The 16467-nt window shown below is 35.0% G+C and overlaps 1 protein-coding gene across 7 annotated transcripts in view; it reads right to left on the minus strand.

Annotated features, from left to right (window-relative positions):
• Nucleotides 1-16467, minus strand: part of LOC148939496 (solute carrier family 41 member 3-like) — a 273122-nt gene that overhangs the window by 44067 nt on the left and 212588 nt on the right. For all 7 annotated transcript variants that reach the window (XM_089107152.1, XM_089107150.1, XM_089107153.1 and 4 more), the window contains 2 exons: nucleotides 8807-8922; nucleotides 4303-4590 (listed from right to left, as the gene is read on the minus strand). In XM_089107152.1, coding sequence (XP_088963278.1) covers nucleotides 4303-4590; nucleotides 8807-8922 — 404 coding nt within the window. The remainder of the gene's footprint in view (nucleotides 1-4302; nucleotides 4591-8806; nucleotides 8923-16467) is intronic.

Here is a 16467-nt window from a genome sequence, read left to right on the forward strand (position 1 = left end):
TAGACTTTTTGAGACACTATCAACACATCCAGCAGGTTCAATAGTCAGAGTGATGTAGTCTAATCGACACTGTGAAAAATGTCCACAAGCTCCGACCACCGAGGTCTACTTTACCACCCATAGTAGGCTTGTGAAAAGGTTCTATTGGAACACAATGCAGCAACTAAGCTTTATTTTTTATTTATTCGAAATAAAGTGGTAAATCCTTCGATAAATCAAAGAGTTAATGTACACACTTCTGTTTTTCAACTATTTCTACATAACTTGTTTATAATATTCACCTTTCCAGTTATTTTTTATCACTCTTAATTAGAATGCACACCTTAGGCCAATATTATCCATAAATATTTCCGACGGCTTCTGATTTCACAACTCATTTCTTTGCGCTCAGAGTGAGGAGCACGCTGTCTAACTCAGCGCCCACTAGTTTCCAACCCAACTTCTACCATTGACCTTGGTATTCAGTGTAAGTGCAAAATGATTGCGATCCATAATTTATGAAACTCAGAGAGGAAAGAAAATAATAAAATGAAAAATAAAATAAAAAAAAGGGGAAGAAACGAGGAATTTTGTCAGCCAGTGGCGAAACATAAAGAAGAAGAAATAAGCAAAAATATTTCGACAAGGACCTCCGCCAAGTCGTCCTCAGTGATAAACAAAAAAGAAAGAAAAGAAGAAAGAAACCAACGAAAATCAAACCTTTCGAAGTTTGCCTTACAACGTTTGCCTTTGCCTTTCTTCTTTTCTTTCTTTTTTGTTTATCACTGAGGACGACTTGGCGGAGGTCCTTGTCGAAATATTTTTGCTTATTTCTTCTTCTTTATGTTTCGCCACTGGCTGACAAAATTCTCGTTTTTCACCTTTTTTTGATTTTATTTTTCATTTTGTTATTTTATTTCCTCTCTTGAGTTTCATTTGTCATGTATAGCCAGTGTGGTCTTAGAATGTATTTAGATCCATAATTTATAGAAAATACCCCCGTTCAAGGGCTTCCAATACTTCTTTTCCAATACACTGTGGCCCATTTCCGTTGGTCCTTCTTGATATTGCATCCAGTAAGAGGAAAGAGTGAATTTATTAGATTATCAAGTCTTAGGTTTACTTGGGTGTCTTAAGGCTTATGTTCCCTCAGGTAAGTGTGATTTTCCGGTAAGCCTACAGATACAAACTATACAAAAAGTACAAGAAGTTGGATTCATTAGTTTCAGTTCTATCCATTCAACTAGCCCAAATTGCGATATTACTTAAACCATTTCTTTGATAATGATTCAAACTTGCTTAATTAAGGAAAATTTTGCTTTATTTATATGATTTTCAGCCAATTTTCAAAACATTTTTCAATCTGGAAAAAAATGTAGAGCAGATTTAAAAGCAATATTCGATAAATGAATAAAGCCGAGTCTCAGCTATCGAATGAGAGTAAAATTGTCGTTTTACGTTGAAATGCGAAAAATAACGGGAGATTTTTGTCACAAAATGTCAATTGATTGTACTTTACCGTCTGGCAAATGTGAGTTTGTAATCTGAAAATGAGTCTTAACTTTTTTTTTGCAGTTAAACAATTGCATATAAAAGATTTTAAAAAGCCCCTCGACAATTTTTATAAGTGAGATATAATTTAAAAAATAAAGTTTTCAGCTTCAAACTCCTGCTCACCCTATTATGAACTGTCATTGAAATTGTTTCAAGATCAAGAATCTACCCTTTTAAAAAAGTGCTCGATCTGTGCCAGTACTTCCTTTTCACTTTCTTGAATGTCAATGCTGCTAATAAGAATTATAAAACACTTTTTCACGCTACTTTACCACTTCCCATTAAACAATTTGTTCCGCTGTTATAGAGAACAAAAATTTTTAGATTTCCACACCAAAGCATATGGGTAACTTACAAGGAGGTATTCAGTATTTTTCTTTGGGGGGGGGTATTTTTTCGGGGAGGGGGATACAAAAACTGTAAAACCTATAAAAAGTTTGTTTATATGTCTTTTTTTTTAATTTTATTGTAGGTTGGACAATTTTTTTTTTTGAGGGGGGGGGGGTAAACCCAGTACCACCCCCTCCCCCTCCATCCAGGAATGGTCTTGGTAACTTATAAGAGTAGAAAATGGGGCTAGTGTCCAAAAACAAATCACCGGATAGATATCGGTGTTTCTTAGCATTTTTTTGCGTAACAAGACCAAAATTTGTATAACTGGTGCAATTGGAAAAATTAGTGTAGCAACAAATGTTTGGTCTCAGTTTCTGAAGAAACTCAATTAAAAAGTTTGAAAAAAAGATGGCAAGAAACTCCAGATGTTATATAGTTGGTGATTTTTTCGCCGTTAGCGCCAGTTACCACTCTTGCAAACAAGGCTGAATCCAGAGGGGTATGGGGTTTGACCCTCCCCCCTCCAAAAAAAATGTTTGTCCGACTCGTCAAGACGTAACAAAAAATGAATATAAACCTATTTTTGATGCGTTTTTTTAAAGTTTTTTAACCCCCCCCTCCGAAAAAATCCTAAATACGTCCCTGCTTGCAAGTTGCAAATACTATTTCTTCCAGTCCGCGATGATCTTTAATATTAATCATTGATCTGCGTCACTAAATAATAAGGACAGTAAGTTGAACTTACTTGTTATCGGAACCATTCAAAGGTGGGACAACCAGAGCAAGGTGCCAGGGGCACCGTGGCTGGGAGAGGGGCTACGTCTGGGGACTGGGGTACCATGGCTCTGGCTTCTGGGCCTTTTTTATTTATAAGAGAGAGGGGTGCCGTAATTAAATTTGCCCAGGCACCCCCAACTCTGCTTGTTACTATGAATGACTAGTAACAATGCAAAAAAATAATTTGGACTTGAATAAGGTACGGTAGGTTTTATCAACACAGAATAATAGATCGTGCGACATATAGACTTGGCCATCATAGTGGATAAAGGCTTCCATACTCGAGATTAATAATTAGGAGCAGTTGGGACTGGTAGTGGGTTAATATTTTCATGAGAGATTATCCTTTTTTCTTTTATTTTTTTCTCAAGTGTAATCGTATCTAACCAGATTCCATACATTTTCATAAAAAGGGCTTATTTGAACGAAAATTGAAAATTTTAGTACCCTTTTTAAGTCACAAAAGAGATAGCGCAGAGCAAAGTGCTAATTTTTTTTTCAAAACAACAGTTAGAGCAAACAGGCTCAAAATGACAGTGCCTGACAATCTGAGATAGGCAATTGATCAAAAACTAATTAAAAGCTGTATATAAATCCACCGATCCCCCCCCCCCAAAAAAAAATCCTACTTTACAAAATACAAATTTCTTATGTTATTTTTCCACAATTCACTTCCTTTGTTCACCTCAGACAATAAGCCTACTCCTCAATCTACGCTTTAATCGTTTGAAATACCGGCCTTCTCCACTTTCACTCCAAAGGGAACTGAACTATGATGATCATGGACAAAATTTACGTTTTTCATACATTTGTAAGTTTCATGAGATTCGTATACTTTAGTAATAGAGTAAGCGCACGAAGATGCAAGCCTTGGGGGGGGGATATTATTCAGAAATAAAAATGTGTCGAATAGCAGTTCAAAGCTCTGTCTAAATATAACGACCATTTCCGTCGCAACTTTTGACAATTAGATATGAATAAAGTTTTCTCCGTTAAAATGAATAAAAAAAAACACTCGTACAGAATATACGTCTTTGTAGGTGCATTGATTAAAAAAAAAACAATTTCTGGACAAACTTTCTCTGAAATTTTAAGAAAGTAGTAAGGCTAGGAGAATGAAACATTCCAAGATTTCTAAGAGTTGATATTTAAGCTAATTCCAAAAACTTTCATTCTACTGGCCTAAATAATTTCTTTGAAACACAGAGCATCTTTTTTTTGAAAAGCCACACTTTAATAAAAAACACATATATTACTTTTTGATTTTAATTTTATCCGTTTGTTATTTTTGATGGTTCACCTCGTTGTTTGGTTTTTAGGTTTTTTAATTCTTCTAATTTCAGCTTTATTTGTATTTTCTGTTTGCTTTTCGCGTTGTTTTTTTTTCGGTTGGTTTCGTTCAGAAAATGTGAGCATGTTTCCTTCTAACTTGTTCCTATAGCCCTAACAAGGAGAGGCGGTTATCCTTTGTAAATATCCCTTTTGCTTCGTTTAGTATTTTTGTTGCCCTTATAAAACCCATTTTTGTTTTTATTTTCTTTGGTTTTTTGTTCTTTGACATGGCAGGTCAATGTGGAGTAAAAAATTTATCTTCAATATTTGTCTTTAGTTATATGTAATCTAACCATAATTAAGGGCCAAAGTATTAATGAGCCTTACGAATAGTGTATATTGGACCATCACCCCCATCAGCAGTGGGTGGCGAAAGATCCTTAAATATTTTGAGGCCACTGTTTGCAGCCAGTTCAGCCAAGGACTGCCACGTATTCTTATCCATGGAAGCAGCCTGGCCAATCAAAGACATCATTAGCCTCATCGTCTTTAGGTAAGCACCATGATTGTTCTCCATTGAAGTTCGAAATGCATTGCTATCTGGCCACGGTGTATCTTCAAAGCAGGAGTTGTCAACACCATTGGCTGTATTAGCTATGCAGCGAATACCAAAAGCTGAAAGAGAATCTTATATAGTGAAATTATGACGACACTACTACTACTACTACTACTACTACTACTACTACCAATAGCAACAACTCACCACAACACCAAGCAACCTGAGGCCAACACAGCTACGCATGCTCCTCCTCCATCCCAATCTATTCAAAGCCTCCCTCTTTACACCCCCCCCCCCCAGAAAGTTTCCATTTCCCTTTAATCTTTCTTTGCGAGATTCTTTCGTCCTTTTTTTTTGTTCAAATCTCCGAGGTATCTGATCTTACACCATTCTCAATATTTTTTTTATCCAGCCAAAGTCCTAAGATATTACAGCTTACTGGTCTCAATCGACAGTGCTTAAATTTAAGTAACTCACTAAACGTTGAAAAGGCTGACGATATCCTCTCGGTCCTTGAATAGCGTCTGAAGTGAAGTCAAGTCCATAGCTTTTCTTACAAATTTATTTTCTATCGAAACATACAAAATCTTAGCAGATTGACAAGCCTAAAACGGGCCTAATATTATCTAACTGTTAAAATCAGCCGCGTTAACCAATACCATCTTAGATTATTTTTTTTCTAGTTTTGTTCTGTTTTTTTTATTTAGTGAACAGTTTCGAATGAATATGCAATTTTTTGTCTTAATTAACAGGTGATGAAGACGGTTTTAAGTAAAGATTGGAAGGTACAGGACTCAGTTGCACCATTTTTTCAAAATGAGGGGGGGGGGGCAAAGTGTATTCATAAAAATATAAGAAGGGGGAAATTTTGTTTTATTCGATTTTTCAATAGAAATAGGAAAAAAACAAATCTTCTTATGAAAAGCCAAAAAAAGGTATTTTTCAAAATCAAGCACGGAGAATATCCCCCCCCCCCAATCAGGAACACTGACAGTAATTCGTATGGGCTAGTTATCAAGTCAATCTTTCAAAAAAAACTTAAAAACTTAAAGTTTAGATTCCAGCCATATTTTTAGAGCGAAATTAAATCTGACTGCACCAACCGTTCAGCCGAGATTTTCCACAAAAAAAAAACTGAATACATCTGTTTCACTGTAAAGTAGCGACTTACCCTAAGCACACACACATGTTCACACTAGAGCAATTTATGGTCGTCACGGCAATTCGGTTTCCGAGGTAAAATTTTGTTTGGCTTTTATAAGCAATTTACGCAGTCAAACAAGTTCAGGGCTAATCAGGGTTAATCAGTTTTTTCTATATAACAGTAACAGCCATCCAAAATGTTAGTTTTTATCAACAGCAACAATCAACAACAGCAATAGCAACGACAGCAGCAAAAGATTCTATTTTTTTTCAATAACAGCGACAATTTTACAACAACCATGGAATTTTTTTTATCAACAGCAACAATCAAAAACAGCAGCAGCAACAGCGGCAGCAAAAAATTTCAAAACATTTTTTTTGCTTTTATAAGCAATTTAAGCAGAAAAAAAAATTCTGGGTTTCTCAGGCAACTCAAGCAATTTTTTCTATATAAAAGTAACAGTTACGTAATTATTTTATTAACAACAACAATCGACAACAGCAGCAGCAACAACAGCAAAAAATTGCAAACATTTTTTTTCAATAACAGCGACAATTTTATAACATCCATGTAAAATGTTTTTTATTAACAGCAACAAAAATAACAAATTGTTATAATTTTTATTATCAACAGCAACATTCATAAAAGAGACAATCCTATGTGAACTGAACAATTAAAATTGCCCAGTGATTCAATTTACGAATATAGCCTATCGCAGCAACTTTTTTCAATGTGAGCCTAATGTACGCAGTTTTTGCGCTATACAACTGAATTATAGAACGAAACCTTCCAGAAAAATAATTTTAACTGCACTTAATGGTTAATAAATGGTCTAAATAGTCACAATTTTGGTTTCATAACAATTGTAAATTAACAATAAACCTTGGCATTTTTCTCTCTATCATAAGAATTGCCATCATTAATAAAATAAACTTAGTTTTATACGTAGAATTTGGCTTAGTTTTATTGCTTAATTAAACAAACTTAATAAAGCAGAGTATTAAAGGCTAACTGCAGTCAATTCCAAGTAATCACCGATTGGGGGACGAAATATGCTTAATTAAAAAGTAATATTGGCGTCCTCCTGAAAAAAAAACTCTTATCTAATTGTTACTTTTAAAGAACGTGGACGATGCTTCCACGTTTATCTATCAGAGTATTGGTAACCTATAAGAGTGGAAACTGTCGTTAGTGTCAACAAAAAAAATCACCAGCGCCATCTAACGCTTGACGTTTCTTAGAATTTTTCAGTGCAATAAGGCAAAATTAGTGTAATTTGCATATTTGACAAAATTAGCGTAGTAATTGATGTCTGATCTAAGTTTCTAAGAACAAAAACAATAAAGAGGCTTGAAAAAAATGTCAAGAAACGTCAAACGCTAAATGGCGCTGTTAATTTTTCTGGCATTAAGGATATTATCTAGCAATATGGTTTAGATTACCAACTACTGATGGCTAAAGAAGACCATCTTATCTAAAAAGGCAAGTATAGACTGCATTACAAGACCCTTTAACTTGAGGGGTCTGCTTATGGTTTTTAAACAAAATGTATCATATTCTCTTAGATTTAGATTACCAAATAATTAATTTATAAAAGACTTTGTTTTTCAAGTGAAGATATACAAAAAAAGCAGTGACTCCAAAAAAAGAAATACAGAAAGAAGTGATCCTAATTTTAGCCTCCCAATTGAGACCCATTAAAAGCGGTAAGGACCCTCAGTCTGGAGGCCTACATTTTAGAAAAAAAAAACTAGTTTAAATGCCCTAAAGGCCTAATTAGCATTTTCATATACAAATTTTTTATCCAAGGGAATGTCACTCGTCCGAGAGCCCCACCAGGTCTTAGTCTACCTCCACAGGGGAAGAAGTCCAGAAACAGTTTTGACATACAGACTATTTTGTTTTAAAGAAAGAGATACTAACAGATCTTGATAATAAAAAAAAGTGTTATATCATGGCATTTGTTTCTTGAAATGGACTCCTTCAAAACATTTACTAAAAATGTATGATGAAATACATACATACCACTGTGAAAAATACAAATTATGAAAAATACAAAAATACAATTACAAGTTATTTTGTAGTTGCGTAAGGGGTATTTTCACATAAGTTGAGTAAGCGATAAATTTCATCCTCTCATTTATGAATTTAGCCTCAAATGCCCCAGGTATTTTTACATAATGGAAGATCCCGCCAGCCCAATTCGCTACGAGCCATTTTTAGCAGATGCATGGAAGCCCAGATGCCACCCGACAAAAAGTTTTCGTCACATTCGGTGGGGCATAAACTTTAACATAAATAGAGCCCTAAAACCAAAAAAAAGTTTTGAAATAGTATTCAGAGTTTCAAAAAAAAGACAGCTAAATGTAAAACTCACAAAAGCAGTCGGCCAAACAAAGAAATTTACAAGATTTAGGTTGATAATCCAAATTCTTTGAATTTCAAGCTAAAATTCATCAAAATTTCCTCCGACAACATTTATTTGTTGGAAAGACTCACCAACAATTATTATTAACTGTCCCATCGTATATGACTGTAACCAGTGGTCTCTGGATGGAAATGATCACGCGGTCGCCCAAGAGCAAGATGGTGCATCATTTTCTGAGTAAGGCAAGCATAAGACATGAAGATACACCCGCGGCAGCTAAAGACCAGGTCTATTGGAGAAAGATAGTGTCTGCTCTCGCGGCGCTGGCGCCAAGTCAGCAGGAGAATCAAGACAAGTTTTCTGTTGACTCACAAAAACATGTTTGTTCGTCAAAAATTGCTCCTGAAAGGTTTTTAGGACAAGAAAAGTAGGCATTAGTTACCAACTTTACTTAGCTTAAGCCCGTTCATACGTTGGTTCAGCTAACATCAATTTATAGCTATCTTCACTTCGGCTAATCAGAGCTGCTTATAAAAGAGGGGGCAAATTATGACTGGCAGATAACGATTATACTAGACATTTATGTTTAGCTAAGCATTATGAATTGGACTTTACGTGGTTTATTTGTACAAATATTTGTCATCATTGAAAATTGTATTTCAAGTTTTGCTGCTTTTTTAACAGCAGTCAAGAGCAGTAGCGACCTTTCAGATTATTTGGAGGGACTAGACAAGCATTTTTCTGCTGAACAAGACTGAAAAAGAAACTCAATTCTACTCCTCTATCGAGAATTACCCAAAAATTTGTATCTTCAATTTACCTTCTTTTGGTGTTGACTTGTCAGATTTAATATGAAAATAGCCTGCTGGTGTTGTATCTGTGTTGTCGTGTCGCCCTTCAAGCTTAATCTTTTTCTTCTGTGAAAGCTCAAAGAACCTAAAAAGAAGATATTCTCAATTGTCAGAAATTAGGGATTGCAGTTATGGATTGCATCTATGGCAGAAACATGGCTAAGAAAAATCCACTATAAATGTAAGAAACTTCCACTAAAAATGGCTTTATTGTGGAGACATGGTTAAAAGAAGCTTGGCAATAAACTGAGCTCAAAATAGTCTTCCATGAATTGACGAATAGCGTGACTTAAAACAAACATGACACCAGATTTTCTTGGTCTACCCTAATCAAGGTCAGGGGGGGGGGGATTCCTAAAGTCAGAAGCGTAGTGAATGGGCTATTCCTAATTCGTTCAACCTGTCGATGCAAATTTAGTTCAAATTCGAAAAAAGAACTTAAAAACGATAAACGATAAAGAAAAACCATACGGTGCAGAGCAACACAACTTTTATCCGAGTTTTACGGATTTTATCAAAATATTGAAATGACGTTCCTAAAATAAATTGAATATCTTAAAGGGGCTTACTAAATACCTAAGGTAGAGCCTTTCGATTTCCATTTTTTTAAAGAAAATTTCAGAAAAAAAAAAATCTATTATCACTTGTGTCAGGTCTCAATGTTACCCATCAAACGTTACGAGCTGAGAAAATTTTCCCAATTTTTGAAAATGGAGAAACAACCCGAAACATCAAATGATCTTAATGAAAATCACACCATCAGATTCAGCGTATCAAAAAACCCTACTGTAGAGGTTTCAAGCTCCTATATAGAAAAACGTGGATTTTTTTTTCCAGGAGTAATCGTATCGAACCAGTAATCCTAGAAGATCGGGAGAGGGCTCATCTGATCTGACATCAAAAGTCCTAGTGGCCTTTTTAAATGAGCAAATATATTAGAGGGTAACTAGCCCCCCTCCCACGCCCCTTTTTTGCAAAAGTCACTTGATTAAAATTTTAGATAGCCATTTTGTTCAGCATAGTCGAAATAAACAATAACTATGTCTTTGAAAATCCGTACAGCCCCCGGGGAATGGCTGCAATCTATGAGCTTTGCCCATTATTTACATATAGTATTGGTAACTGAGAAGCATACAGACATTTTAGGGGGGGTCTGATGGGGGGGTGGTACCTGGGAGGACCTTTCCATGAAGGAATTTTTCGTGGGGGAAGGGAATTTTTGATGGAGGGAGAGCCGGATTTCCCTGGATTATTTAAAAAACGATAAGAAATTAAATGAAGAAAAGTTTTTTCAACTGAATGTAAGGAGCAACATTAAAACTTAAAACGAACAGAAATTACTACGTATATGAGGGGGTCACCCCTCCTCAATACCTCACCCTTTACGGTTATTATTTTTGTGTCTTCTAACAAAGCTTATTATTCTAATAAAATGGCCCTTGTGTTTCAGGGGTCATTCCTAAATAATTGGAACAAAAGGTCAAAATTTAGTGGCAACCCAAATACAACCCAAAATGTCAAACGATCTTAATGAAACTTGCACCTTCAGATTCAGCATATCAAAGAATCTACTGTAGAGGTTTCAAGCTCCTATTCATTGCATCACATTGAAAAATGTGAAATTTTTCATTTTTTGCAAGAAGAAAGATCACGGATTTGTTTGTTTGTTTTTTTCCCAGGGTTGATCATATCGAATCAGTGACCATAGAATATCGGGAGAGGGCTTATTTGACGTTTTAAGAAATTTTCAAGACATTTTTAAATGATCACAATTGTCCAAAATCTAGAAGGTCAAGCTCTCCCTCGCCGCCCTCCAACTGAAGTGAAGCAGACAATATTAAAACATACTTAAGAAAATCGAAGACGATTTTTTTTAAGATCAATGAATTGTTTTAGAAATAATGATTGTGAGGAAATATTTCTCTCTGGAAAATATTATTAGGATATACAGAACAAGAACGTAATTTTCGGTATTCTAAGTTCTGTCCTTTGTAATTTTGACTGTTCCTCATATCTAAAGGATTATCCAAAGAGTAACTGTTGAGAGATTCCCCTCCATAAGACATCACCCGCCCTCTTCAAAATCAGCTACACCAGTACCAAGTGAATGACCTTGAGTAACAACAAAATAGAAGAGAAAAGGCTTATTGAAAAGCGATTGCCTTGCAACGAATCAAGCGATTTCACTCCCCTCCTCTTTATAGCCAAGTGTTTTGGTTTGCTTGACTTGATGTAATAGCTAGAATATTAAATCAACTACCTATAAATTAACAGAATAATAAAGGCACACAAAAGTTATTTTTTTCTGGGATGGAGGAACAACTTCGGGAGGGAAGGAACAAGTTTTTTAACTTAAAAAAAGTGAGTTATATAAGAAAATATTATAAATCATAGGAACAACTGTAAGAAAATCGATATTAGCGATCGAAACATTAATTTAATACCGATATTAACGATATTTGCGATTAACGATTGAAGAATCTTAAAACGATCGAAACTTTAACTTTTCCAAGCAGTTATATATCTAATTAGTATGCCACAACGGGCTTTTTTGTAATTTATATACGTATATGTTTCAGTGAATGTCCGAAATCTGTGCATAGAGATCACATTAGCAAATTTTGCAAAATCGCAGTGCGACTTTTGTGCACTCTGAAAAGCCACAGAGATCTCTCGCAGTACGATGCGACTTCATATTCATTTGAAGGACTTTTCTTAACTCTTCGTTCGTTTTTAAGACCACACCTAGGCCCCTTAAACCCGACTATTCAAATCAAAGTTTAGCTTTTACATAACAATGCTCGGAGAAGTGTATTTGCTTTCGAACTAAAGTACAATTATCAAAGATAAAATATCATCAAAGATATATACATATATATATATATATATATATATATATATATATATATATATATATATATATATATATATATATATATATATATATATATATATATATATATATGTAACCGTGAATGTCTGAAATCTGGTTAATGTCGACATTCATCGGTGAATGTCCAAAATACTTTTTCTTTCCTTTGAATTTTAGGTTAGGTTAAATTTGGTTATTAATATCAGAAATGGGTTAAAAATCGAACCCAACCAAACCTAACGTAACCTGTCATCATCAAACCTTGCATTAAATTGGAAAGTTGACCGGCATATATTGGAGAAAAAAAAGGTATGTCGAACATTCACTGGTGAATGTCGACATTAACCAGATTTCGGACATTCACGGTAACATATATACTCCAGGCTCAATCATACTTGCTCAGAGTGGAGTGCTGGTGAGCATTTCTATGCATGTATATTTCTTTATCATATAAAAAATATCCTGTTTTTAATATATTTCAAGTTATTCGGTGCATTATTTTCTTCATGAATTTTTTCTCCCGGTTTTTATATAGATCCAAACACAGTACATGCGGATAGAATTTAAATAGATGAAAATGAATTTAGATTCAGATTTGTGCAATCATTAGAGATTATTCGGTATTTATAATTTGTTTCGCAATCCTATCCTATCTTGAATATATTTATTTAATTCAAAGAAAAAACAAAACAAGAAATTAAATACTCTTCACGATTTTTATTCAAGTATTATCTTTGTTCAGATGCATACACACTGTATCATAAAAAAAAATACAAACGAGAACTTGTAATAAGACCTGTAGTTCGCATTAATGTTGCTATTAAATGGTAATACATTACCAAACTGACCATAAGTAAAGCATAGTAAAACCTGCCTAAACAGACGACTGGAATCTGGTCTTATACAAACAGCAAAAGGTAAAGCCATGAGGAATTAATCTAAGACAGTGAAATTTTTTATCTTTAAATGAATATATCGACTCTATATCCAAGGGTTGTCCTCAGCAAAGCACATATAACAACAAAATAAAACATAATAAAAAGCTATATTATTAAAACTAAAGTTAAAACAGTCCTAGAATCACAACAGGCAAGTTCAACCAGAATTTAATGATCACGCATTTTATTGTAAGTTTTATTTCATTTTTATATGTGCTTTGCTGAGGATGGCCCTTGGATATAGAGCCGAAATATTCATTTAGGGATAAGAAATTTCACTGTCTTAGATTAATTCCTCATGGCTTTACCTTTTGCTGTTTGTATGATGGAAAGGCACTGTGACCTTCGTCTTTACTTAAATCTGGTCTTAAAACCGAAACGTTCACTGATCTGAGAATCTTTGAAATAGTTGGGAGGGCAATTCAAACAGGACAACTGGGTATGCATAAAACGAGGGATTAGCCCCTTTCCAACACCTGGCGTAGCCCATGGAATATCACATGTTCAACTAAGTGTAGCACAATTGCACCACTCTACAGCTATGGGTATTCCGCATGGCACCACGTCACAAACCCGTGTAGCAAACCTTCCCCACGCAAGCGCCACCTGTAGCAGTCGAGTTTTTGAAAGTGGGAAACTCGGTTCGACATACAGTCCTGTTTTTATTATACGTTTTTTAGCCTTAATGGAAAGACATTCATACATTTAAAACACGAAATAACTATTTTTCATAAAGCATAAAAAATAGATATTTCTATTGGCTGACTCGTTTGACGTTTACTCCATAAAACGCTTAATTAAAGTGGAGTAAACACAGCATTCATGAGTGGACCAGCAGTCAGTACATAGTAGATTCTACTTAAAGAGAAGAATTGTGGGGTGTAAGCTCCCCTCTTATACTGGCATGTTTCTGATCAATTTCATTTGTTTTCTTCTCCCCTCAATATCATTGCAAATGAACAGTTTTAACTTAAAAAAAGATAAATTTTGAACATCTAAAATAATTGAGCTACATCTGTCTGCGCCGTTTTTAAACATACAATTAATGTTTTTATCTTCCAATAAATTTATAACCATTTACAGCCATTTATCTTTTATAATTCATATTGAAATCAAATTATTAACAGACCGAAAAGGACAAGGTTGAAATTACTATCCAACAATGCAACGGAGATCAATGGCTTCAACGCCTTATTGAAACATAAATTGTTGTTCTCTAGACGTCAAGAGGTGTTTAATATCGAACGTTTGCATACAAAATAACTTGAACTTTGAACAAATGACCCTTCTGAATAAAAAGGGACTAATTCACTCTTGTTATTGGAAAGATACAGCACGAAGAAGAAGGTACGACACGAAGAAGAAGAAGAAGTATGCTCTAGGCTTTTACTATATTATTTGTGGTTACCTTACGGTCACTTTCACGCACATAATTATTTTGATTCCTCCCTCTCTCATTGCACAGTTGTACACCAACTATTATCGGGAGGTCATTGTATCTTCCTGTGGAACATGGATAAGGTTTAAAAGGGTGCATTTTCAAGCCAAAATTATCCAAATTTCCGTCAAGGGTGCTTCAGATCACTAAAAAAAAGGGGGGGGGGCTTACCTCTTAGTCTTCCTTTGGACTAAGATCTAGTCTAAAATCTTTAAACTAGGAGTACAATATAGGGTCTGAAGGAGTGATACATGACCTCATATTCTGAAATGTTTTCAGTGCAAAATTTGAGACTGTATTCGTAATGTGACAAAGATTGGAGTGTAGGAGGAGCAGAGCAAGATGTTTTCAAAGAGCCTATGCCTAGGCAGACACGCATGATTCAATATGGAGGTTACTAGTGTCTGAGGTCAGTCAATTTCCAAGGGGTAGGAGGCAGGCAAGAAGCAAAACAAAGTATATTTTTACGCCGGACTTTCTTTACTTTTCGTGAGAGGTCCTTGAGGTCAAAATGGAAAGAGACGGGAGGGGATTTTCACCCTGTAGTCCCCATTTATTTAGAAGAATGAATTTATATAAGCATGTAATATGTATTCCAAGGATGTGACAGCCCCCTCTTATATTGGGGTAACATTTTGACCACCATATACCAGCACAAGTTTAGTAAGGGTTTTTGAAAAATGTCTCCCAAGATATCCATGCCCATCGAAATATTCTTTAATTATGAACTAAAAATCATTCCTGATATTTCAGATCCCGATTCCCTCCCCGGAATGCTTTGAAACTTTTAATTAAATAGCAGCGAAATGACAGAGTGATAGCCCGTCTCATATTTAGGATAATCCTATTTTATATAATAAATAAAATACGAATAATTTACCCCTTTCATATTCGACGTATTTTGATGAAAAGAAAGTTGATCTTATAGCGCATAGAGCATGTGGAGGGGGGGGGGGGTATCAGGGGCTTAGAGTGGCAGTCCCCCGCATAATTTAACAAACTTTCGACAAGATATTTAAAACGACCATAAACCAAACAAAACACCCCCTTTCCGTCAAAGTTTGAGTTTTCAAACAGTTCGTAGTAACGAACTGTTCAATGGAGTGACCCGGCTCAATGGTAACCGAAACTCTAAAAAACGGAATTTTGATACCAATAGATACATCAAAAGAATCAAATTTTATTTCTGATTTCAAATATATAAGTTTTATCAAGTTTAATCTTACCCATCAAAAGTTACATCCTGAGAAAATTTGGCTGATTTTCGAAAAAAGGGGGAAAGACCCCCTAAAAGCTATAGAACCTTAATGAAAATCACACCATCATATTCAGCGTATCAAAGAACCCTACTGTAAAGGTTTCAAGCTCCTATCTACAAAAGAGTGGCATTTTCCATTTTTTGCCAGAAGAAAGATCACGGATGCTTTTTTTTTTTTTTTCCAGGGCTGATTGTATCGACCCAGTGGTCCTAGAATATCGCGGGAGGGCTCTTTCGAACCAAAATTAAACTTCTAGTGCCCTTTTTAAGTGACCCAAAAAATGGAGGACAACTAGGCCCCCTCCCACGCTCATTTTTTTTCCAAAAGTCACTCGATCAAAATTTCGAGACAGCCATTTTGTTCAGCATGGTTGAAAATATGATAAAAATGTCTTTTAGGATGACTTAATCCCCCAAAGTCCGCAGGGGGAGGGCTGAAAGTTATTAACTTTACTCAATGTTAACATATAGTATTGGTTATTGGGAAGTATACAGAAGTTTTCAGGGGGGATTTTTTCTGGTAGGTGGGGGGAGGGGTGGGTCGGGGGTCATTTTGGAGGATCTTTCCATGAAGAAAGTTTTCATGGGGGAAGGAACATTGCTATGAAGAGGGCGCCAGATTTCCCAGCATTATCAAATAAAAAGATCATAAATTAAATTAAAAAAAAAACAAGTTTTTCAACTGATCAACTGATTGTGATTAAGGGGTAATTTTCAAAGAATTGGAAAAAAATTCAAAATTTTGCTTAAAGAGCAGGATATTGACTAGGGGGCAAACCCCTAATATAAATGTTAAAAATTTATGAATATAGAATGTCGTTGCGTAAGTTAATTCGTAAGTTACGTATATTTTTTACTAATAAAAACGTTCGCAGATAGAATTAAACAAGTTTCGAGAAAGCCCTTTAACCCAATGATAGTAAAATTAATATGCAAATTGTGTTTTAATTATTCATGTACGGTGAGTCAAAATCAAAACCTGCATTAATTCAAAAACGTTCAAAAATTAAGTAAAAAAAAACAAGTTTTTTTTTAACTGAAAGTAAGGAACGACGTTAAAACTTAAAACGAACAGAAATTATTCCGTATATGAAGGGGGCTGTCCCCTTCTCAACGCCTCACTC

Source organism: Artemia sp. Qi Xiang Cuo, chromosome 21 (assembly GCF_049724085.1).
Source record: "Artemia sp. Qi Xiang Cuo chromosome 21, ASM4972408v1, whole genome shotgun sequence".
Classification (NCBI taxonomy): Eukaryota; Metazoa; Arthropoda; class Branchiopoda; order Anostraca; family Artemiidae; genus Artemia; species Artemia sp. Qi Xiang Cuo.